At 45.7% G+C, this 26,103-nt stretch overlaps 1 protein-coding gene across 1 annotated transcript in view; it reads left to right on the plus strand.

Annotated features, from left to right (window-relative positions):
* The first annotated feature begins 538 nt into the window (after positions 1-538).
* The window catches only part of GPR139 (G protein-coupled receptor 139), a 39,189-nt gene continuing 13,624 nt past the window's right edge, over positions 539-26,103 (plus strand). Inside the window, exon 1 of the mRNA XM_036079246.2 lies at positions 539-662. Coding sequence (XP_035935139.1) covers positions 539-662 — 124 coding nt within the window. The remainder of the gene's footprint in view (positions 663-26,103) is intronic.

Raw genomic sequence — 26,103 nt, forward strand, 5'->3', positions numbered from 1 at the left:
CACCCACACCACGCCCCTCCCGCACTGGGTGGAGAAGGGGTAGCCAATTCCCACCTGGGTCTTCCTCTGGGGTTCCCAGGTCTCACTCCTCTCCTCTCCTGAAACTGGAGCTGTAAGAAGCAGCTGGGACCCCCCTCCTCCCATGCATACATACACACACACACACACACACACACACCCTCCCATCATCCGCGTCCAGGCAGTTGCTGATTGGCTGCGGGGAGCAGCGTCCCAGCTTCCCGTCTCCGAGGCGGGAGCCGAGCAGGTCCGAGGTGGGAGGTGCACTAACCGGCTCTGGGAGCCCCTCCCGAGTCCCTGCACCCAGCGCCCTGTGCCCTACGCGAGGGCCGTGCCAGGACTCCAGGCAGGCAGGTGCGGAGCGAGCAGAGGGGACCACGGCCAAGGGTAGAAGCAAGTCCAGCGGGAAGAGAGGCGCTGCTGCTCCAGCTGCTGCCTCCGCCGCTGCCACCACCGAGCCGGCGTCCAGAGCGGGGCTGGCAGGCTGGGCGTGGAGACTAGGGGAACGAGGGGCGAGCTCATGGAGCACACGCACGCCCACCTCGTAGCCAACAGCTCGCTGTCTTGGTCCCCTGGCTCGGTCTGCGGCTTGGGCTTCGTGCCCGTGGTCTACTACAGTCTCTTGCTGTGCCTCGGTTTACCAGGTGAGGAGCGTGCGGGAGAGGGAGGAAGCCAGGAGCCCCAAGTGCGGAGCAACCCTGCCCAGAGCCCCCAGGCCTCGATATCCTCACCTTGCGATCCCTCGCGCTCCCTCTGAAAAAGTTTAAGCCTTAAGGGCAACTGCGGACATTTCCAGACTGGGGGAAAGGAAGTTGCTGTGGCCTGGCGGGGACTCTCCTGTGTGTGTGTGTGTGTGTGTGTGTGTGTGTGTGTGTGTGTGTGTGTGTGTGTGTGTGTCACGAGCGTGCGTGGCAGCTGATGGGCATGGTGTGAGTGTGCGCGTGGATTCGAGTATTTGCATGCGCATCTGAAGGGATCCGCGTCCCTGAGGGTGCCCAGTGGGGTCTGTGTATGTGACCTGACCGCACCTGCCAACAGATGGTTTAGTGGGGGCTTTACTTCTCCCGTCGCCCCCCACGTCCACCTCAGCCCGAGGAAACCTATGCCCCTGTGCCCCACCGCTGTCCCCGCCTGATTCCAGGTGAAGCAGGAGACTGATGCCCAGCACACTTTCTCTAGGGCCGCTGGGATGGAGCAAGGGATGAGCCCCTGTGACCCCTAAGCAAAGAACGGGTCTCCAGGCAGGCTAAGAAGGGTCAGGGTGGCTCTGGGACCATGCCTTGACCAGGGCAAGGATCCAGAGACACGCACGGAATGCTGAGACCGCCACTTCAGGGGGTCACAGTCTCCTTGAGGACATGCCTTGCCCCCTGGCTTTGCTTCCCTATCTACCCACCCTGGGCAGCTGACGACTGCTGCGGATGTCTAGCTGGTCCCACATCTTAACGTCCTCTCCAAAGTGTGGCTGAGACTGGTGCTGAATTCCTGAAGAGAGCTGAGCTGCTGGGGGCTGGGGGGTGCTTGCTATTTGTGAGAGAGGAGGAGGGGTTTCCTGGGGTTCCAGCTTGAGATAAACCCTTCTTCCAGATAGTCCCTGAGACAGTCTGTGTGCAGAAAGATTCCTAAAGATCACTTGCAGGGAGATGAGAGAGGGACAAAAGGAAGCACAAAGAAAAAAATCCATGTACAGCCTAGAATCACAGCATCATCCACCCTGTCATTCCGCATCCCAGGATCCTGGGAACTTGAGAGCTGGATTTGAGAGGCTTGCTGAGATTTCCTTTTCAAAACATTCAACTTGGTGGTCAGGGGCCCTGATAAGGTTGTTCAAATACATGCCCCCTCCCAAATTTTGTTAGGCACAGAAAAGCATAAGTTTACAATCACTGAACCTCTCTCCCAGCAAGTGATGAGGTTTTTATTACTAACTAATCGTTCTGGCTGCCCTGGGAGACGCTCAACCTCTGATTCGCCCTGCTGGGGCAGCGCACATGTCCTGTAATTACCTTGAGCAGGAATTGATTTCAGTCCAGTCCCCACCTCCCCCTGTCAGCCCTCCTGAGCCTCTCCCAGAGCTCTCTTAAGGTGAGTGAGTTTTTGAGAAGGTTGGTTATTGGTGACACTTGCTGAACCAGAAAAGTGACAGGGCCCCTTTTCCCTTCAGCTCTCACATCAGAATTAGTCTGACCCCTCCACCTTCACCCCTCCATCTCCTCTGCTGACTAAAGTAGCCACTCTCTCAGGCTTTTCTTCTGAAAACCCTTTAAGGGACAGAGACATAAAGACAAGGGGAGGCTCCAAGGGTCCAGAGCAGGAACATGAAGATGAGCAGAACAGGGGACAAATCAGACCTTCAAACACCTCAAGGTGGAAGACAAGGTACCTCACTTCTCCACAGCATAACTCCTATGCCAGCTAAGGGCCTTTCTGACCCATAGCATTGGCACCTATTGTGTGCCAGACAGTGCTAGGCACAGGCTCATCAAGGCTGAGCCCAGGATTTGGAGACTTAAAGGAGGGAGGGATCGGGATGAGAACTTGGAACGCACTGATGAGTACTAAGAGTTGTGGCTACCTACTGTGTGCCAAGTGCTAAAGAGGTGCCTAAGGGACTCAGGGATCCCTAAGGTACAGTCCCTGAGTTCAAGGAGCTCGCAAGTAGAGTTTGTGGTAGATGCAGAAGGACCAAGCATTCTGGAAAAGGATGACTGAAGAGGCCAGGCTTTCAGGAAGACCATGGGCTGATAATGGTTTTGTTAATGGCTTGCAAAGTGGTTCAAAAGTAAAATCCTTAAGTCATTCTCTTAGAACCATAAGGGCAGGCAAGTATGCCCAGGTAACTAAGAATGCAGACTACAGAATGAAGCTGGGTATTAACATGTGGACCTTCTGTGACTCTATGCCTCTGTTTCCACATCTGTAAAATAGGCATTAGGACAGCAACTGGAACTGGAATGATAACTCCTGGAATGATGGTGAGAAATAAAAATGTTGATGGAGATGATGGTGCAAGTTAAGCACTCAGCTCAGGGCCTGACGCACCACACACTGATTACCGCTGTGGTGCGGCAGTTGTGGTCATCATGAAGCTGATTTGGTTGTGAGGAGGGGGGGCTGCTTGGCATGTGAGCCAGAGAAGGGGCTGGGAGCCACAGGAAAAGCACTTAGCTCAGCGCCTTACTCCTCCTGCTGAGCTCACTACAGTATTCCCCTCCCCCTTCCCCCCTCCCCACCAGCCACCAGCAATTAGCAAACCCTCATTACCCTGCTACTGACCGGGATGCACAGCTATGCTGGGTGTGAAGTAACAGACCACAGGGCTTGGTAATATTGTTGAAAACTGAGATTTTAATTGAATCACTTTTCCTGGCAGTGGACTCACCCCATTTCCAAATTCTCACAGGGATGGTTGAAAACATGGGTGGGAACCAAGGGGTGGATGGGGAGTGGCTCAGTGTTTGGCAATAGGGGAGCCATTAACTAGGAGAAAGCACAGATGTTTCTTACCACCTTCAGTCTCCAGACTGAAAGGAAGAGCTTAGGAAAAGCATGTGGTCCAATACCCTGCCTCTAGGAATGGCCCCAGACAGTCTAACTTAATTGGTCTGGAATGGGTCCCAGGGGGTCCTAATGTGAAGTATGGGCAGTTAAGAACTCTTTAAGAACTTAAGAACTCTTAAGAATCTGCCACTTAAGAACTCTTAACTTTCTGTACCATAATTTTCCCCACCTATAAAATTAGGGTAACAGCAGTATCTACTTACCCACACAGATAGTATATATTAAATAAGATTGTCTATATAAAATGGCTTAGCACAGTGTCTGGACTGAGGAAAGCACTTATTAATGCCTTCTCCACACTGGATCTTTTTGTATGTTAAATACTTAGATTATTGTACTTAATCCCCACCACATCCCTGTGACCTGTACGTGTCTCTGAACCCATTTTACAGATGAGCAAACTGAGATTCAGAGAAGTGGAGCATCTTGTCTATAGTCACACAGTCAAGCCAGTGTGCAAACACCTGCTCTTTCAATTGCACCATACTGCCTTCATTATTATAAAAGGAAGTTCTTTTAACTAACCTCAGTCCTTCATGCTATGTGCTCAATGGAAAAAATTGGTGTCCCAGCTATCCCTAAAACTCTGTCTCTTTTCTCTTCCTTTTAAGTAAGCAAGATGTTTCTAACCTTTCAAAATGCATACAATAAGCCAGCCAAGCTAACAAGGTAGAGTTGGGGACACTGATGGGGCCAACTAGGACAAGACAGTGAAAAGCAGAAGGCAGTGCAGGAGGAAGAGATGAGCCTGATGCCTGGGGGGAAGACAGAGGCAGAGAAGACAGGTGAGCCTGGCTGATAAGGAAGGAGCAGCGCAAAATTAAACTGAGATTTGAAAGATATTTTTCAAATTTTACTTTCTAAAAGGCACCAGGGATGTTAAAGGAGACAAGGTAAGGAACATGATAGTCTGAAACCACACACCACCCAGCTGATAGGAGTATTTCTGCAACTGCCAAAAGGGGAGCCAGTAACTAGAAGAAAGCACAGGTTAATACCTGCCTGTGAGGGTTGGTGCGAGATGGAGATGATGAGTCTGTCACCTGGCAGTAGTCAGTGCTGTGACACACAGTAGTTACAGTTACTGTTAACCAGGGGTGGGAAAATGGTGACCAGTAAGATGGACTGAGCACTCCAGATGTGTTCTCATTCACCTGTAAACATCTTTCAAGAAAATCTAGTAAACAGGTTCAGAGTATAAGGTCTGGCGATAGACCTCTGGGGTCTGAGTCCTGGCTTTGCTACTTATAAGCTATGTGACCTTAGGTAAGTGACTTTAACTACTCTGTGCCTCACTTTCCCATCTGTAAAATGGGATGATGGTAATAATGGCACATACCTCGCAGAGTTGCTGTGAGTCTTCGGTGGGTTATTCATTTAACACACTGCCTGCCACACAGTAAGCACTCTGTAAGTCATTTTTTTCATCATTTAAAAATTAAGGAAAAATTCTCAACTTATTTTATGACACCTGTTTTACCCTAATGCCAAAACCAGACATTATAAGAAGACTACTGACCAATATTCCCCATGAACACAGACACACACAAAAAAAATCCTCAACAAAATATTACCAAATCTAACTCAGGAATATATAAGAATGATAATAAACCAAGACAAACTTGGGTTTATTCCAGGAATCCAAGGCTGGTTCAACATTTGAAAATCATCAGTGTGATCTACCATATTAAAAAAAACTAAAAAAGGAAATCCATATGATCTTCTCAATAGAGGCAAAAAAAAAAACTATTTGACAAAATTCAACATCCATTCATGATAAAAACTTATCAAACTAGGAATATAGAGAGAACTTCTTTAACCATCAATAAGTAACCTATAGCTAAGATCACATTTAATGATGAAAGATGCAATGTTTTCCCTCTAAGATCTGGAGCAAGGCAAGGATATCTGCTCTTGCTACTCTGATTCAACAGCATACTGGAAGTCCTAGTTGGGCAAGAAAAAGAAATAAAAGGTAGACTGGAAGGAAGAAATTAAACTGTTTCTATTCACAGATGATATAATTGCCTTCAGAGAAAATCACAAATACTCCACCAAAAAAAGTTCCTAAGTACTAATAAGTGAGTTCAGCATGTTTGTAGGACACATTGTTAATTTCCAATAACCCATTATATTTCTATATACTAGCAATGAACAATTTGAAACTAAAAATTGGAATTAAAAAAAATAGATTTCCAAGTTCCCTTGAAACACCAGAAGAACTAACATTAGGTTCATATTCCCAGAAGGCTGGCTGTGGCTGAGGAATAGGCTGCTTTCCTATGCAGCTGCTTTTGTGTGGTGCGTGCATGTGTGTATGTGTGTGTGTGTGTGTGTGCGCACATTATATAAGTAATGACATTCATATTATTCAAAAACTTATAAAAAGGCACACATTGCAAAATCTCCCTACCATCCCTTTCCCCTACTCACCAGTTCCCAAATCCATCCCATCATCACCACCACACAGGTAACTGGTTCATCAGTATCTTGATTTCTTTTTGTTCTTTCAGAGTATTTTAGTGGATATACAAGCAAGTATGAATAGAGAATTTCAACTCTTCTTTTTTTTTTTTACTCTCCTCAAAATGAGCACATTGTACACACTGTCCTCCGTCTTGCTCTTTTTCACTTATTATATTAATCATCCATAATGGTATATTGAAGCTTTTTCATTCTTTTATGAAGCTGCATAGTATTCCATTGTATATTTGTACCATAATTTATTTAATGGCTGCCCCTTTCAAAAGCACATGGGCACTCTAATGTCAAAGTCCCTACACGCTGCACTGAACTGTCCTCTGTAACCTGTATGGCTCCTCTTTATGCACATTGGGCCTTGGATCCCTGTTATAACAGTGGAAGAAAGAGCACTGCATGAGGAGCCCTGGATTCCAGGCTTGGCTCTGGCAATAATTCACTGTGTGGGTCTGTCAAACACCTGGGGGAGCCGGGTTCTGCTTATATAGCTCAGTTGGAAACATGGCCCATAGATGGAAACAAGCACAGACCAATGAAGTAGCTATGCTGGAGGCTGGCTGAGCTGGCCTTGGGCTGGGGTCCAGACCAGTAGCTTTTGTCCTTGCCCCTGCGTGATTTCTGTAGTTATCCCATGTGTCATTTCTGCTTTTGAGGTTGAGTATAAAAGGCACTGCATTGGAACTGAATGGACATGGATTTGGATCCTCTGTCTTACCCTTGTTTGCTGTGTGATCTCAGATATGATACTCCACTTCTGAGCCTCCGTTTTCATTTGTAAGAAAGCAGTCAGCCAAGTTCAGCAGTTAAGCAAGGGATCTCTAATGTCAAAGTGCCTGGGTTTGAATTCTAGCTCCCCTACCTGCTAGTCTGTGACCTTGGGCAAATTTCTCACCTTCTCTGTGTCTCATACTCATCAGTGAGATGGGATCATAATAATACCTATCTCATAGGGTTGTTGTGATGATCGAATGAAATTGTAAAAACGTGTAGCACCATTCTTGGCACAGGTGTGCTCTCAAATAGAGTTAAGAGGTCAGTAAATGTTATTAATCTTCCGTACCTTGCATTGTTGTGATGGTAATCCAAAATAAAATATGCAAAGGCTTCTCACAATCCCTTGAACATTGTGGGAGCTCAATAAATAGTAGGTAGCATTGTTTTTATTGTCTGACATGTCAACAAGCTTTGTAAATCCCCTGAAGCCACAAATAACTTTATATATAGGTCTTTTCCATAACTGCACAATTCCACTCAAAGTGCACCCACCAGGAATGAAACTCTTTGCCCTGGAAAACTAGGAATGAATTATCCAATAAGCAATCAATTCCATCATAAGCCTAAGGAATTTGTACCTCTCAGAGAGTTGCCTGTGGTTCAGTGAAACCTCCAGAAATACCGTCAGTCCAGAACATGAAACCTTCTTCAGCTAGTTGATAAAGGTCTGACAAGCACCCAGCAAAGACTGCCCTGCATGCTGCAGCCAGGACCATGAACAGAAGCGAGGTGGGGAGGTGAACACAGACCCTGTCACTGAACCTCCATGTGATCTGAACTATGTGGGCAATGCTGATAGGGAATGCCAGCCCTGCAGAGGGTGCCTGAAATGCTGGGGGCAGGGGAGGGCAGGTATCTCGAATTCAAATACCTGCTAGGAGCAGTCAGATAGTGTAAATGCACACAGCGGCCCAGTTTTAAAGAAATGCTTCACTTACCCAAAGAATCATGCTTCCCTGCCGTTTTTCTGAAAGCATGTGGCTCTTTTGGTCTCTCTAATTTTCCCTCAGTGATAGAGACATATGTACCAAAACCACTGCACTTTCCTCTTAACAACTACTAGCGCTTATGTTGCACTTAACTATGTGCTAGGGATGCTTCAAAACATTTTACAGGCACTAACTCATTTAATTCCCCCAATGACCCTCTGATGCATGTATAGTTATCATGCCCATTTTTCAGACGAGAATGTTGAGATACCCACAGTCACATAGCTAGAAATTGACAGTGATACTCGGTACTGCTGTCCAGCTTTATCGTAAGAGAATGGCAGCCCACACACAATGACAGCTGACAACTGACACTTGGGCTAGGTCATAAGAGATGGGGATGACAGACAATAGGGAGGAGTGGGGACTGGGGGAGGTTAGAAAGTACCACCACCACTCAGCTCTCCAGCCAATCCAGTGTTGCCAAATTCTTCCAAAAATCTAGGAATCCAGATTTTTATGTGAAATATCCCAATGTTTCAATGTTGGCAACTAATTCAAAAATTTTTAAAAACACTATGCGAGCCAGCACTGCATGAGCCAAACCAAACATATCTGCAGGCTTGATACAGCCCACCAGGCTGCCAATTCACAAACTCCAGAGTGGCTAAAACTTCAAGAAGCACCAAGAAATGCCAAGGGGGTCACAGTGGGTGGAGAATAAAAACAAGATGTTAGGGGGAGGAGCAAGAAATAAAGGAGATGGAGACCCAAATAAATATGTGGCTAAATAAAAAAAGCATGCCAACTCAGGAAACCAGGGATTTGGCGTGACTGGAAGAAAGAGCTCCAAGTAGTACCATAAATTGCATGTTAATGATGTCCTGGAACACAAATCCACCATTATTATTATTTTTTTTTTTTTGTAAATGGAAGAGCCCTTAAAACCTGACAGCATGGTGGATTAGGATGTGGGCTCATGGTCCCCACTGACCTGGATTCAAATTCCAGCCTCATGACTTCCTGTTGGTGGGGCTCTGGCAAGTTGCTTGAACCTCTCTAAGCATCAGTGTTCCTCTCTGCAGAATGGGTATAACAGTGCCTTTTTCACAGGGTATATGATATGGACAAAATGAAGCAATGCATGGCTAGCAGGGTCCCCAGTGTCTGCCACTCCATGGCTGCTATTCTATGATGACAGCAAGCACCATCATTTTATAACAAGAGGAAACTGAGACTTTACCCAAAGTTGCAGAGCTAGGAATGGCAATGTCTAAACCAGAACTTACTTTCCCAACTCTCCCTTTTTATAAAATCACACTGCTAGTGGTCTCTTGAGGAAGCAAAGTGATAGGAGGAATAAAGCAGAAACAGGCTGTGGAATTTCAGAGTTCAGAGTAATCATCCAGATTCTGGGGGGGGGGGGGGGTTGTTGCTGTTGTTTTATGTGGGATTATTTTAGGTGGCACAAGGCTACATCATTATTAAATCCCTTTTCAGTTTTCTCAATCCTTCTTATTCTATCAAAGGGAAAGTCTCATCTTGGTGCTAGTATCTTTAACACCTTTTCATGTGTGCTAAATCTCCCTTTATAACAGACACAGATCAGGCCTAGGGCTCAGTATCTAGCTAAAATGTAATGTCACCCTTGTATTGTCATTGTATTTATTTTTAAGACTATCTTCTGTTTACAGCAGGGAGGTGGGTCTGTGATTCAGGGTTGCTCTATGTCCATGCTGCCCAATAGAGTAACCCCCAGCTGCATGTGGCTATAGGGCACTTGACATTTAACTAGTACAACTCGGGAACTGATTTTTTTTATCTGGTTTCATTTCAATTAATTTACAATTAAGCCTTGATACTTGATTCAGTTATTGGAAAATAACTGTATACTTGGAACAATTTGGGTATGTGAATCTAGTCTTTTCAACTGTGTATTTTATGACATCTAAACAAAGATCGAAGATTTCCACTGAAAGATTTAGCATCCATAGAGAAATGTGCTCAAAATGTAAAATACATGCCAGACTTTGGACATTTAGTATGAAAAAAAATTAAACATCTCATTAATAATTTATATTGATTACATTTTGGATGAACACAGTTAAATAAAACATATTGTTAAAATTAATTTCACCTGTTTCTTATTTTCTTAATGTGGCTGCTAGAAAAACTGAGATTGCATATGTGGCTCACATTCCATTTATATTGGACAGCAGTATTTTTTAATTTTTTTTAAAGATTTTATTTATTTGTCAGAGAGGAAGCAAGCAAGCACAAGCAGGGGGAACGGCAGGCAGAGGGAGAAGCAGACTCCCCACTGAGCAAGGAGCCCGATGCAGGACTTGATCCCAGGACGCTGGGATCATGACCTAAGCTGAAGGCAGACGCTTAACTGACTGAACCACCCAGGCATCCCTGGACAGCAGTACTATATAAGGTATAAATTCAGGGGGGGAAATGCAAATCACTTTAAAACAAAATGTTAGGTGGCGCCTGGGTGGCTCAGTCGTTAAGCGTCTGCCTTCGGCTCAGGTCATGATCCCAGGGTCCTGGGATCGAGTCCCACATCGGGCTCCCTGCTCCGCGGGAAGCCTGCTTCTCCCTCTCCCACTCCCCCCGCTTGTGTTCCCTCTCTCACTGTGTCTCTCTCTGTCAAATAAATAAACAAAATCTTTAAAACAAAATATTAAGTAAATAATAGTACAGGGAACACAAGAATATGGCAAAAATCATAATGCTGGTGGGCCAATCACTACAATCTGGGGAGCCCTGATCTAGCACAATGCTCTTAATACAGAGACTGAGGCCCTAGAGAGGACAAGGAATTTCCACCAAGGTTATACAGCTAATCAGGTGTGACCTTGACCCCAAATCTTTCAGATTCTGAATCCAGTGTGCTTTGACCATTGCAATACAGATAAACCTGCCATCTCTACCCCACCAAGGGAAATGTAAGGAAGGAAAGGTCGGGGTGTGGGGAGGATGTGGTTACCTTAGATCCTGGTGAGATTCAAAGTGAGGGAACTTCTCTGTATGGATAAGCCAGGATCTTTGCTTTTCTATCAGGTGGAGGCTGAATGACTTGGGCTTCTCTTGAGTAAAGGTTATAACCAGCTGAACTACATTGAGAGTTGGGACTCTGAACCCAAATACGTTTTCATTTTGCCCATGGCAAAAAAAGAATGAGACAAGAAACCAGAAAGTGCAATTGGACAACTGCATCTGCATTTATTGATTCACTTACCCATCCATCCATCCATCCATCCATCAATGTGCCTGGCACTACCAAGTACCAGGCACTGTGCTAGGCTCAAAGCAAGCCTAAAAAGACCCACTCCCTGTCTGCGTGCTCATATGCATACACATGGGGAAGATGAGCATGATCACAAACCTGAATAAATGTAGTCACATGTGAAAGAACATGAAGGAGAGGCACATGGTGATGGGAGAGCTTTTCATGGAGGGACTTGCCCAATGGGGAAGCCAAGGAAAGCTCCCTCAAGAGGAACAACTGGAACCTGAAGGCTGAGGAAGGAAAGAATGGAAGGAAGAAGCAAGGGGGATAGGCTTTGCAATGACTCTTAGGCAAGAGGGGACTGGTGCCACATATCGGAACAGAAAGAGGGTGAGTCTGGAAGGCCAAAAGGCAGCCTGAGGACAGGAGGAGAACAGGGCATGAGGTGCAGAGGAAACAGGAAGCCAGAGCTTTGTAGAAACCACACAAAGTAACCCTGATTTGGGACAACACATTTTACAGTGTTGGCTCCTTTTGACTTCTGGTATTCACCAGTAACTTCTTTTCTTTCCCCCCTCATTTGCCAGAATGTTTAGCAGTTTAAGACCTGGGGCAATTGCTTTTCCCCCAAAGACATTTCTTACCGTTTTCAGCTAAGTGCAGCAAAAACTATCAGCCATATCACTTCACAGGAGGGACTCTCCACAGACCCACACACAGCAACACACCACACACACACACGGACATACAAAGATGTATGCACACACAAAGACACAGAGATGTGTGCACACACAGATTTATGCACATACACACACAGGCACATGTGTGTGACATACACCCAGAGGGAGACACACACACAGACATGCACGTGCACACACGCACACACGGACATACAGAGATGTATGCACACACATACACACAGAGACGTGTGCACAAACACACAGACACACACACAGACACACATGCACAGACACACATGCACAGACACAAACAGACATGCACAGACATACACCCACAGGTAGACACGCACACACATGTGCACACGCACACACATTCACACTCCTCCCACAGTCAAAGGTATAGAATGGCCTGGTGATTCTGTTCTGGCTGCAGCTGTCTGCTTTTAGCATTTCTGGCCTCATCACCATGGTTCAGCTCCACAGAGCTGCTGACAAGAACCATCATCTGCCTCTTGAACAAAAAGCAGCGGCTCTCCTGGAAGGTGGCAGAATGGAGCAGTGATTGGAGAAAGAACTCAAGAGGGAGCAATGCCATGAAGAGGGTAGGGATGGGCATTCCTTAAAGGAATCACAGGCCCACACTCTTGACCTTCACAGAGCCTGGTCCCCATATCATGTCTGCCCTCCACACCCAGGACCCTTCCAGAACACCACCTGTCCTGGCCAGAAGGCATCAGGAAGGTAATGCTGACTTAGGAATTAGGCATATCTGGGGGTTCAGTCCCAGCACTGCAACTCTGCTAGCTGTGAGGTCATGAGCAGGTAATTTACCTTTCTTGGAGCCTCAGTTCCCTCATCCGAGAATGGGGGTGATAACACCAACTTTATTCACTTAGCACATATATGTGGCACCCCTTTCATATGCCAGGCACCCATGTAGGCACTGGAGGAAAAACAAAGAATGCCTGCACAGGTATACATTCTACTGGGGAGACAAGCGGTAAACAAGTGAACAGATGCATAAACGACACTCTTTGAGATACTAATAATGCTGTCAGGAAAACAGCATGGTAAGGCAATAGGAAGCTACATCAGTTGGGTGGTCAGGAAAGGGCTCTCCAAAGAGCTGATGTCTGCACTGAGAACTGGAACGATGGGAAGGAACTGGCCACAGGAAGCACAGGGGAAGGGCATGCCAGCAGAGGGACGTGCAAGGGTAAAAGCTCGGAAGTGGGAATGAGCTGGAGCGAAGGCAGACTTGTGTGGCTGGAGTACAATGAGCAAGAGGGAGAGTATCAGGAGATGAGGGGAAGAGGTGGACACAGGCTGGACTGTGGGGGCCTTCTGGTCCACAGTAAGGAATCTGGAGTTCACTCTAAGTGTTGCAAGAAGAGATGGGAGACTTTTAAGGAGCTGACATGACCTAATCTGAGTTTTTCAAAGGTCTTTCTGGCTGCTGTGGAAAAAACAGACGGAAGGTGGTTTAGGAGGGAAGCCGCAAGAAGCAGCAGCTGTTGCAGTGTGAACGATCTCTGGGCTCCGGTAGGACAGAGTGAGAAATACCTGTAGAGTGCCCAACGCAGTGCCTGGCACACAGTAGGAGTGTGGGTCAAGGGTCATGTTCAGAGCCTCTCCAGTCCTACTCCTACCATCCACCATCACCTCGGTGTCCAAGTAAAACGGCGTCAGACAAGTGAAATGAGCAAACTAACAACGTCCTCAGACATCAAGGACGTCTGTGCCTGGCTCTCCAGGCACCGTGGAAAGCGCCCGCAGCACAACAGAGCTACCATCTTGGTTGTGGCAGTGGGCAAGTCCTGCTAATGATCCAGCTGTCAGTTGCAAGAGCCCTGAACAGAGAGAAAGCAAGGGTCTGGACAAGAAGAAAAGGGTCACCTTCAGCACTGTCATTTGACAAATGAACAGGATTGAGTTCTGGCCAGCACGGTAGAGGGACACTGTCATTGTGACTGCATTCAATTCTAATGACCCAGGGTACAGCAGGAAGAAGGGAGTGATGCCCCAAAGACGGAGGTGGAGACTCCAAGGACATCCTGAAAATGGGCAGAGAGAGCTCATGGAAGAGGGAAGAAAATGGTGGTTGCCTCTTGGATCTCCTCGGAGTTAGACCTTCTAGCCAGAAGAGGATGGCTCTGGGAAGTAAGAAGACTTTTTTCCTTTTTTTTTCCTTAATCACTGTCAGTACTGAATGCTTTCCTCAAAATGCTAGTCAAATGCATGCTGCTGGTTAACATCCTTCTCAACTACCCTCATATAACCTCCTGAAGAGGCCTGGACTGGGGGTCATAGCCAGTCAACAGCCGACAACCAACCAGAAAGTCAGACCCCACAGAATGTGAAAGAAGCCTGTTGAAAGTTTCTTAAAAAGCAGCACCTCGCCTATTAACATTCAGAGGCAATCTCATAAAAATTCAGTTTTCTCATGAGTCTTGGAAAATTTTAAAGGCTAGAAAAACTGAGCTCTCCCTGTCATCAAGTGCCTAGAACCAAGTAGCCATAGCCTCCTTTAGATGGCTTTTGTGCTATCCAGCTCACCACAGTCCCCACCTTTTCCTATTGTACCCCTAGCACAGATTTTTATATAGATATATACCTGGCCTGCTTCTCTCACTTATGTTCCCTGCCTTGCTCCTATAGGATTTTAAATTTACTGTGTTATTGCCTTCCTCAAATTTGACTATGTATATCAGACACACACACACACACACCCAATATCCATTTATACTATCACACTTTTAGCCTCATCTACTCTTTCCAACCACACTAAATGTGAGCACTGAATGCTCTCCTGCAAAAAGGGAAGTTGGTGAAAACCTGGATTTGAGATCCATTGGACTTTCCAGCTGTGTGCAGTTAACATCTCTGAACGTCAATTCCCATATCTGTAAAATTAGGCTAAGAGTGTCCCCCTTGTTGAGAGGAATACATGAGACAACGTACCTGGCACTCGACAGGTGCTTAATAAATAGAAGAGTTTTTTTCTTAGGACTGACAAGGATTTCCTATCAGATCCCCACCTGGGCTCCTTAGGCTGTGTTAAGGATCAGGCTCCATTTCATGAGGCCCTACTTATGCCAGGAGTTCTAGGGGATAGGATGCGGGAAAGACAAACATGAACATAACATGGCCCTGCCCTTAAAGAACTTACACTCTAGTTGGGTAGAAAGGCAAGTCAATAATCATAATACAATGTGACAAGTTTCATAACAGAGGTGAGGTGAGGGTAAGGCATTTAACTTCCTGTGGGGCTTCAAACTTACCTTTGCCTGGGGGCATCAAAAAATGCTGAGTTGGGACACCTGGGTGGCTCAGTCCGTTAAGCATCTGACTCGATTTTGGCTCAGGTCATGATCTCAGGATTGTGAGACAGAACCCCACGTCGGGCTCCATGCTGGGCATGGAGCCTGGTGGAGATTCTCTCTCTGCCTCTCCCTCTGCCCCTGCCCTCCCCCTCTCTCTCTTTAAATTAAAAAAAAAAAAAAAAAGTGCTGAGTTAGGCTTTGAGCCCCTGACAGTCCACATTGGATCTGAGTCATCTCCATGATGCCAGGACCCTCTGGGGGGCCTTTGCAAATACTGAATGGATAGGTGGGTGGGTAGATGGATGGGTGGATGGATGCATCAGATGAATAGGTCACTGCTTTCTTAATTCCATAAATGTAATGTCCATACTCACCTTGAAGAGACTGAAGAAACATCTTGATCACAACTATCATCATCACCACCACCACCACCACTACCATTTATTGAGCACTTACTCCGAGCCAAGCACTGAATCAAACCCATTATTCTACATTGCCTCATTTAATCCCCACGGCAATGCCCGTGAGGTGGTATTTCTATTATCCCCATTTGGCAGTGGGGGAACTGAGGCTCCGAGAAGTAAAATAACCTGCCCAAGGCAATTCAGCTACCGAGCGGCACAGCTGAGATAAACAGGCCTGTGTACCACTGCTCATACTCTGTTCTTGCCGCTGGGCCTGCTGCAGACATTGGTATTCAGGGCATGGGAAAAGACAAATGCTGTGTCTACAGACCTCTCTCTTGGTTCACCCTCCCAGCCTGGTCTTCACAGGCATTTTGAGGGACTATGTCTTCCTTCCTGATTAAAGACTCTCCCAGTGTCCCCATTGCCCTCTCCCCAAGCAGATGGTTTAATTACTTGAAATTATTTTTAAGCAAGGACAGGCAAGTGAATTCCCTCTCCACCCCACACCTAACCTACAAAATGGAAATTGAGTTGCCTTTTTTTTTTTCTTTTTTAAGTAGCACATTGTGATGAAACAATTTCCATGAAAACTCTATGGTCTTCCAAATCCTTCCAAGGTTTCTGCTATCAGCCCTAAGTGGGCTTAATTTCAGTCAAGTGCTCAGAATTCCAAAACCAGTTCATGTGGTGAATGTTTACTGACCACCTATTATGTGCCAGGCTCTATTCCTCAGGCTCAAAAAGAGTCATCAATAATAGCCATTAATGTTAATATAGTGCTGGCCAATATGCAAAGTGAATTAAAATTTACAAAGGGCTTTCTCATCCATTATGAGACTGAAGCTCGGAGGAGTTAAACAGCCTTCTCAAGTTACTACTGGTAGGCCAAGCTGAAAAGCAAAGCTACATCCTTGAACCTCAAATCCAGGGCTCATTGTTCCACTACATATGCAAAGCTGTCAGTGGTAGGAATGATCCCCAAAATGGAGCCGCCCCTCTGAATCCTGCCAGGACTTTCCATTATTCATTCACTCATTTATAAATTACGTGCTAGCTATTGGTGGCACAAAGACAAATAGTTCTGGATTCCTGCCCTCAGGGAGGACACAATCTAGTTGCAGAGATGAAGAAGTAACCCACACTAGCGTGAAGACTGGTAAGAGGTAAGCTAGAAGGAAGCCCATGTACTAGGGGACAGAGGAAGAAATCAACCCCAGTCTTGGGTTGGAGGGCAGTGTTGGGAATGCAGTAGGGGTTAATCAGGGCAGACTTTTTGCCCCTACTGTCTGGAACTCACCTTCCTCCTATCTGGGAACCAATATGCAATGTGAGTTCTGACCACAAGTCTGTTTCTTCATCATACACATGTACTGAGCATCTCTTTCACATGAGAACCTTTGCTAAGGACTGGGAATGAGAGAGACAAATGAATTTTGCCCATTGATATACATACTGCCCAGGGGGCAAAACAAGTAAATTGAAAATTATAAGGTTGTACCATGTGAAATTTTCAATATTTGACCAATTTTTACCTTTTAAAATGTTCAACCTACTACCCTATAGTGTAATAATTTGCTGTTCAGAAAAGAAGCTCAGGATGATGTAGGAGCCCCAAACCAGTGGTCAAATACTGTACTCATGCCTCCACCACCACATCCCCCCATGTGGCAGGATCCATGGCTGAAGCTTGGATAGTACAGTTGCTGAAGCCTTGATGCTAGAAACTAAACTAATAGTCTTTTACCATAATTATAACTAACATTAAAGGAATGCCTACTACCCTTTGGGCACTGTTTCAAGAACTTCCCATGAATTAACTAGTTTAATCCTTCTAACCCCATGAAATAGGTACTATTATTACTCCCATTCTATAGATGAGGAAACTGAGGCACATGGTAAACTGTTAAGTGCAATCACGCAGTTAGTGCTATGGCAAAGCCAGGCTTCTGCTCCAGACATCAGGGGCAAGAGTCCGTGTAGCCTTCCGCTCAGCTGAAGCACTAATAGTACTTTTGGTCAGGAAGGTTCTTTGATTCCAGGATCACCCAGGTGGGTACTTTCATTAAAGCCATGATCTCAGGGCCCCTGAGTGGCTCAGCTGGCTAAGCATCTGACTCTTGATTTCAGCTCAAGTTGTAATCTCAGGGTGGTAAGATTGAGCCCCACCTCGGGTTCCACGCTGGGCAGGGAGTCTATTTGAGATTCTCCTCTCTCTCTCCTTCTGCCCATCCCCCAACTCGCACGTGTGCGCGTGCGCTCTCTCTCTCTCAAATAAATAAATAAATCTTAATTTAAAAAAAAAAAAAAGCAAGCCATGATCTCTTCTACTGAAATGGAGATGGGGGGTTGAGGCACCTATCTTCGGGATACAGAATTGTAAAGGCTGTCCACGTTGGAGGTAGAATCAGGTAGGAATCAGGAATCAGGAAAAAAAATCTTCCTTGAGAGCGGTATGAGCATGATAATAGAGGTGGCATCTAATTCCCCCATCAGGCCAACTGGGTGTGTGCCTTATTTCTTACACTGGTAAGAACCAGAGCCAACAGAACAGTTTTGTGAGAGACTTTGGAAGACTCTGGACTGAAGCAGGACTGATTGGGGATGCAGGAGATAAAGTGTAGCCCAAGGTTGAAAAGGAGGACATTCCTTTCACCTCTACTGGGAGCGTAGCCTCTGAGGGTGTTGGCACTTAAGAGTCTCATGAATGGAATCTTCTTCCCATTCCATTTTGTAGTCATCTACTGTTAGTACATTTAGGCTTTGGTCCTCTTAAGGGCTCTTGCTGGTTCTAATAACATTTCAGCTAATTCTCTTGAGTTCTGTAAGCATACTATCATATTATCAGCAAATAATAATGATGATGATGATGCCTTCTTGAATAGTTATACCCCTTATTTTAGTTTCCTACTTTATCATTTTGGCTAAACTGTACATCTGGATTCTTTGTTAGCAGCTTTAATATTTAATATTGGTTAAATTAGCTTTACCAATAGTATTTTACCAGAATGAGGAAAATGGATTGAGTTTTGGAGCAAATGCAGACAGACTGCTTTAGAAACAGAGGGGCAAGGGCCAAAGCAGAGCTAAGTTCCTGCAGTAACTCAAGTGTAATACTATGCCATCTAGGCTCGATGCTGCACAAAACAAATAACTGTCAAGCACCTACCATGTACTAGGGACTGTACTACAGACTAAGAATGTGGCCCAAAATGAGACAGACACAGACCTGCCTTCCGAGAGCCCCCAGCATCAGGATGACCAAGGAAACAGAAAAGACAAGGTGGTTCTAAGAGATATTTGGATCAAGAATTAGCTGATGTGGTTTTAAAGGTGGCAACAAAAAATTACTGCAAGTCTCAAAACCTGGCAGTATAATTGATAATGACCAGGAAACTGACTGAATTTTTATTGCTTCTGAAATCTTTTACAATCTATTCATCTGAAAAAAAAGGAGATGAGAGCAATGAAATAAGAATTTTTCATTTATGAATGCTTTTGAGAATGTGGATTCAAGAGAAATTACCAGATATTTTAATTTTCTGCTATCTTGCTCCCAATACCAATCACGCTACCTGTGAAATAATTTGTGATAATTAACATTTGTCTAACGCTTTTCCAGTTTGTAAAGCCACTTCCCAAGCGTTGTCTCCTTCGGTCCCCACAACAACCTTGGGAGTTTGCAGAGCAATTTCACTGAGGTTATCACACTGGATTCTTGAATGCTCATCCTTCATTTCCCTCTGGTCCACACGCCAGCCAAGCCTGTCATTTTACAGTTCTGCAAACAAAGCATGCTTTCACACTTCCTTGATTTTGCACTTGCGGTTCTCTCTGCCAAGAAAGCAGCCCATCCCTTCTTTGGTTCAACCAAGGAATATCCTAGTCATTCTGGGAAACCCTGGGCAGGCAGGGAAAGGCCTTTTTCCCTAGGGCAGCAAGGAAGGCCCAGCATCCTGGAGTAGGAAGCACCCAATGATGGTGCTCATGTCAGGGTAGACTAGCAGGCCAGTAGGCACAAGTTCTGACCTGCAGCTGACTTAGGAGTCATTGGAAGCAATGGTCCCAAGGCCTTCTGCCTTCTTAAAGAGTGTAACAGTTAACACTTTGCAGGTGGACAGACCTGAGTTTAAATCCTGGCTGTGTGACTTATTGGCTATGTAACCTTGGGCAAGTCTGTAAACTAATCCTAAATTCCTTTCTATAGAGGAACACCCACCTTTAAAAATGAGGGGAATAGCAGTAACTAAGTGCAAACCACTTATCACAGTTTCTAGCATATAATAACAGTTTGCTAAATGGAAGCTATTATTTTCACTATTAAGACCACTTCCCTTGTGGCAGAAGAAGATACACATTTCTCATCATCAGCATCATTACTTCTATTACTGCTATTATTATTTACATTTTCTCTTATTCTAAAGGAAAAAAAACCCACTTGCTTTTCCTACTGACACGTTCCCTGTTCTCTCTTGGGAATGGTATTTCTGCTCAGAGGAGAAAGAGAGGCAGTTTGTTTTGTTATAGACAAGGGGTACAACAAAGCATAAGGGGCACCAATCTGGGGACTGGACAAGCTGGCTCATGGAGAGTCAAGAATAAGAACCATCCAAAGTGGATGAGGGAAGTGTTATAGAAAGAGGGAACTGCATAGGTGAAGTCTCAAAGACTGGAGAGAATGTGGCTTATTTGGGGAGCTTCAGGAACAGTGGTTCCTCTCAGCTGGGACATAGGGTAGGCAGGAGTGATGAGTGAAACGGGATGGATAGGGGGGCAGAGGGCACAATTCTAGTGGTGTCTACTAGGCAGCCTATACTCTTCTAACTTACTTAGTCCTCACAATCAGCTCCATTTTACAGATGAGTAAATGGAGGCACAGAGAAGTTAGGTAACTTGCCCAAGGTCACACAGCAAGAACACGTCAGATCTAGATCCAGTGCCCATGCTCATTACCAGCATGCCAAGAAGGCACTGCTTCTTTTTCTCTGTGACATTCAAGCATGCATTCCCAAAGCCAGAAAAGAAACAGACCCCTCCAAAGTCATGATGAAGCAAGCCATCCTTCATTGCTGAACTCAGCTTGGGCAGAGTAAAAGCTACTCTCTCTCTGCCACCTCCCAGTGTGCAGAGGTAGATTTTTAGAAGTTCCCAAACATAAAACCATTTCCATATAATGATGCCTCCTTGACCTACATGTCATTCAGCTGTGTGCATGGGCTGGAGGCACAAAAACCAATTTCTCTAACCCAAGAAAATTGCTTCCCAAGGCCCCCAGGTAATTAGACATTGTCTCCTGGGCATGGCCTGTTCCTTGTCCATCCCCATCTCCTGACATAGGTGCTGCCACTTCAACCATGCATCCGCTGGGAGAATGCAGGTCCCGTGGTGGAACAGAACATCCATGAGGACCGTGGCCTTGGAGAGCGTGCAGCAGGGTGGTGTGCATCAGGGAATTTTCCAATGATCTTGAATATCCAGATCCTATGGAACCTTCCCTGCCAGCCCAAGAGGGGAAAGGGGGACAAATTACGCAGGAAGATGTTACCTCTCAAGCATTTCTGATGGCTCCTGTCAAATTTTATATATGAGGAAGCTACAATACAACCCATGTTTCAATGAGGTTTATAAACGACCCTCTGTTCTTTATCTCCCCCGTGCCTCACCCCCGCCCCACAGCCCTCTTGGATGTCTGTGGTTTGATACAGAAATAACAAACATCTTACTTAGCAAAACCCCCAATGCTTAAAGCCCTTCAATGACTCTCCATTTCCTCAGGACAAATTCAACTCAAACCAGGCTGCAAAGCTGTTTGAATCATTCGAATCGGATGCTGCTATTTCTCCACCTCTTCCCCAGCCAGACTTCCCCCAACCCCAGCTCTCTCTCTAGGGCAGGGGCAGGCAGATGACATAAATGAGTGAGGTCTGGTGGGGACTGGTTGAGCTGGAGGACACCCCCATATGGAAATGTCACCCAGCGTGGCCTCTCCTGATTTTCAAAAGAAGCTCAAATCTTCAACTAGATGTGAAATACTCCAACTTGTAGATATGACAACTGAATCAGAAATCCTAAAGACACTCCTGCAGCCTGGAATCTACCCCATAAGCCTCCAGTCTGTGACCTCCATTCCATGATGAACTTCTAGCTGCTCCAATAGCCATTCTCTCCTGTCTCTTGGCCTTTGCATATTCTGTTCCCTCTTGTTGGCATACTTTGCTCCCCAATCACTTGACTGGTTCCTACTCCTCCATGTCACTGCACACATGCCACTTCCTCCAAGAAGCCTTCCATGATCCTCGAGGTTAGATTGTTACCCCTTCTTAAATGCTCCCATTGCATGCTGTTTTCTGCTGTTGCAGAGCTTCTGTCTGGCTTCTGCCAGGCTAGAAGCTCCAGGAAGTAAGAAACCATTTCTTCTGGTTTACCATGACATCCACGGCTGTGGCAAGGTGCCTGAACACAGCAGGGAGTCAGTATCTGTGATAGACAGAAGGGGAGGGAGGCTGGCCTGAGTAGTCTGTGATAATGCAAAACAAAAAAAGAGAGAGAGAGAGAGAAAGAGAGGCTCACTCCAGAGTCTCTTGGGTTGGACTGGTAAGCAAAAAAATAATAATAATAATAACATTTATTGAGCACTCACTATGTACCAGGTATTCTTCTAAGCATTTGCTTTAGTTCCCACAAGAACCCTATAAGACAGGTATTATTATCCCCATTTTACAGATAAGGAACAATAAGGCACAGAGTATTTAAGAGACTTAGGATCACAAAGCAAGAAACTGGCAAACTTGGGATTCAAGCCCATGAAGGCTGGTTTCAGAATCAGTGCTCTTAACCTCTCCACTTTTCAACAAGGGAAAGGGTCAGTGCTCTACGGAAGAAACGGACTATCGCACTCAGTGGATAAACAAATAATCTTTTGAGTATCTACTACATGCAAGGGATGGTTTAAGTGCTCAGTTTTCTTAACAAGCGCTACAGGGAAATGTTCTTATCCTCATTACACAGATGAGGAAACTGAGTTAAGTCTCATGCTCAGGCAAGTAAATGGGGAATGTGAACTCAGATCCACCAGCCATCACAGGAGGTAAGAGGAAAAAGTTCTCAAGAAACTACCTAGAGAAATTGGGTTTGGAGAGAAGGAAGCAGAAGGAAGGGATAAGATCAAGTTATCATGCATATAATGGAATACCACACAAGTGACAGCAAGCAGATAAATGTTCCACAGAAAATGCCATGGGGAATCCATCCACCTGCCCATCCATCCATCCATCCATCCATCTGTCACTCTTACGCCACAAATGTTGATGGAGTACATACTCTCTGACTACCCTGCAAATCTTCAAGGTTCAGAGAAAAGAGATACAGTCCCTGCCTTCCAAGGGCTCTCCATGAATGGGTGATAAAGATTCTGAAGGAGATCACTACAAAAATGTGTTAAATACTCTAGCCAATGAGGTGCTTGACTCAGCATACTGAGATCAGGGAAGGCTTTTAAAATAAAGTCTACCAGCCTAAGAGCTGTAGGCAGGGAAGGCATTCCAGGCAGAAGAAATAGCCCATACAATGCTATGAAGGAAAAAAAGAGTATTGTGCATTCAGGCAACAGCTCATAAAATGAAGAGCAAGGTGCATTTTCATGGGTTGCAGAGGGAGCTGATGGTGTGAGGTATCTGGTTGGTCATGCAAAGACCCTGGATTTTGGCTATAGAGCAGAGACCTCAAACCAGCTACCCACAGGCCATACTCTGTGTGTGTGTGTGTGTGTGTGTGTGTGTGTGTGTGTGTGTGTGTGTTGTTTGCAAGCCTCTCTTCAAACACTGGAAGACCTGGCCTGTGTGTGTGTGTGTGTGTGTGTGTGTGTGTGTGTGTGTGTGTGTGTTGTTTGCAAGCCTCTCTTCAAACACTGGAAGACCTGGCCTGTGTGTGTGTGTGTGTGTGTGTGTGTGTTGTTTGCAAGCCTCTCTTGAAACACTGGAAGACCTGGCCACAGATGGCTGTCATTCCCTCATGGGAAACCACCAGGTAGAACTAGCAGAGCCTCAAACCAGTTACCCACAGGCCATACTGTGTGTGTGTGTGTGTGTGTGTGTGTGTGTGTGTGTGTGTGTTGTTTGCACGCCTCTCTTGAAACACTGGAAGACCTGGCCACAGATGGCTGTCATTCCCTCATGGGAAACCACCAGGTAGAACTAAATAGTGGCTGCCCTCTTGAAGGGGACATGAACTGTCCAGTTCATTAAAAGGCCCCTGCATGCCCACCTCACACATTGATATTACCTGCCGGGCCCTGTTGCCATTTGAGTTTTCAAACCGTCGCATAAAGCCATTGATGGGAGAGTAGCAAGTTTAAAATGACTCACCATGGGGCCTTGGAATGATTTATTCAGTAAGTTCGGAGCACTTTGAGCCCAAGGAATGGGTCTTATACTCCCAAGAGCCTAGTCCAGGCTTGGCACATAGTTGGGCATCACTAAATTTATTTTTTTTTAAAGATTTTATTTATTCATTTGACAGAGAGAGACACAGTGAGAGAGGGAACATAAGCAGGGGAATGGGAGAGGGAGAAGCAGGCTCCCCGCTGAGCAGGAAGCCTGATGCGGGGCTCGATCCCAGGACCCTGGGATCATGACCTGAGCCGAAGGCAGATGCTTAATCAGGCGCCCCGGGCATCACTAAATTTATGTTGAACTAAACTGGATTCACATGGAAGATTCTGGCACAAAACCTCTTCAGGGGAGAATGGTAGTCTCAAAAAGATCTCTCTCATACTGAACACTAAATTAATTTCCAGTTGCCATTGATCTGCATCACCTGACTCATTTTCTGCAGTAAACCCTTAGTAATCTTCCAGTCTATTCAAAACTGTTAACCAGCACTTCTGCATGTCTATGATGTTGTGTTAATCTATATCTGTAGTCATTCATTCAACAGAAAATTTATTGAGCAGCTACTGCACGCCAGAAACTGTGTAAGAGGTTAGAAATATATTAGCAACAATAAGCAAAGTAGTAACACTTCCTGCCCTTCAAGATTTCTAACCTGTCTAATGGTAATGATGGTAAAATTTATAGAGCATGCATGGTACCAGGCACTATTCTAGGCATTTTTCCTATACTCATTCAATGTTCACAGAAGCCTGTGATAGGTGCCATATCAACATTCTTTTCATAGATGAGTAAACTGAGGCACAGAGAGGTTAAGTAAATTGCCCAGGATGGCACATCTAAAAAGTGGCAGAAGCTAGTTTGAACCCTAGTGGTCTGGCTCTAGAATCTGTTCTCTTTGCCCTTGTCTTTCTGGAATGACTCTGGGAGCCCATGAAATGCCTCTCAAAGTCAAAGTGGCAGGCATTACAGTTGTGGTCAGCTCCACTGATGTTTATAGCAATGGAACCGCATGTAGGTAGATTAATCCTAGCAACACGCTCTGGAATCTATACACTAGTGAATATTTGGGTTTTTCCTGATACCATGTTACTGCCTTTCCTTTTTTTAAGTTGGAGACCCTTGATGCAGACCTAATACTGGGAAGCAGCTGGAGGCACAAAGTCGCCAACTAATTGCTGCCGTTTATACACAGCCTTAGCTTCAGGGCAACCAGCTGTCCCTAGGAAGTAGCCCCTGAGAAGGGAAGCCTTCAGGCTAGAAAGACAGCATGGATCATTGGCTGAAGAATTATTTAATTTATCTGTTATATCTATTATGTTCTTAGCTCTTGACTGTGCCGCCCACAGTCCTGCCTCCTTAGCTCATGCCATTCCTGCATGTTCAAGTGCCCGTCTTCCTGGTCTCCTCCTTCATGCCTCTGTACAGGCTTCCCTGGCCCCAGTGGTGGGCCTTGTCGCTGCTCTCTCTCCATGGGCCCGAGAAAATGCCTAGAGCAGCCTCGTTCACACTTGCTGCTTGGTCATGCAACCTCTTTGCCTTTCTGACTCTCTTGCTAGGGAGGAGAAACCTACCTCCTCTCATCAGCAGCCTCAGCCCTGGGAATGGCACACAGCACATGCCCAGCACATGCTATTTTAATGCAAGAAGGCCCAGAGAAATGTGTGACTTACCCAAGGCCACAGAGCTAGTAGAGAGCAGAACAGAATTCTATTTGGTCAACATAGATTTGTAAGCTCCGTGTGGACTTTATCCACTTGTGTGTTTCCACATCGCTGCATCTCCCATGTCTGGCACAGCACCTAGTTCATGGTGGGTGGCTCAGTGAATGTTTGTTGAATGAGTAAGTGAGGACTAACTTCGTTTAATTCTTCCTTTGTCCTTGCTGCATGGAAGAAGACAGGCAACGGAAAATGAAGGCTTTGTGTTGACTGCGTTTTGTATGCACAATTGATAAGCTATTTGCCCGAAGCTAAAAATACCTACCCCTGGCAGCTATTGGAAGGCAGATGGATGGTGCTTAGCACAAGATGTTTAATCAAACAGCGACAACCTGAGCAGAGCCACAATTAGCCTCTGACACCCCAGTGAACTCCAGATGAAGAGTCTGGAAGCCTCTGACTTCCTGTAGGTCCCCTGGCACCCAGTGACCATTACCCTGGGTCCACAAAACAGCACAAACAAATGAGCATCCTGTATGCAAGGCAGTCACCAGAAGGAGTCAGGGGATGGGCAGTGTGGGCCCAAACTGAGCACCCAGGACAAATACGAGGGAGAATTAGCCAGTGGGGAGCATCATTCAATATTG

This window comes from Halichoerus grypus, chromosome 6 (assembly GCF_964656455.1).
Source record: "Halichoerus grypus chromosome 6, mHalGry1.hap1.1, whole genome shotgun sequence".
In the NCBI taxonomy this organism is placed as follows: Eukaryota; Metazoa; Chordata; class Mammalia; order Carnivora; family Phocidae; genus Halichoerus; species Halichoerus grypus.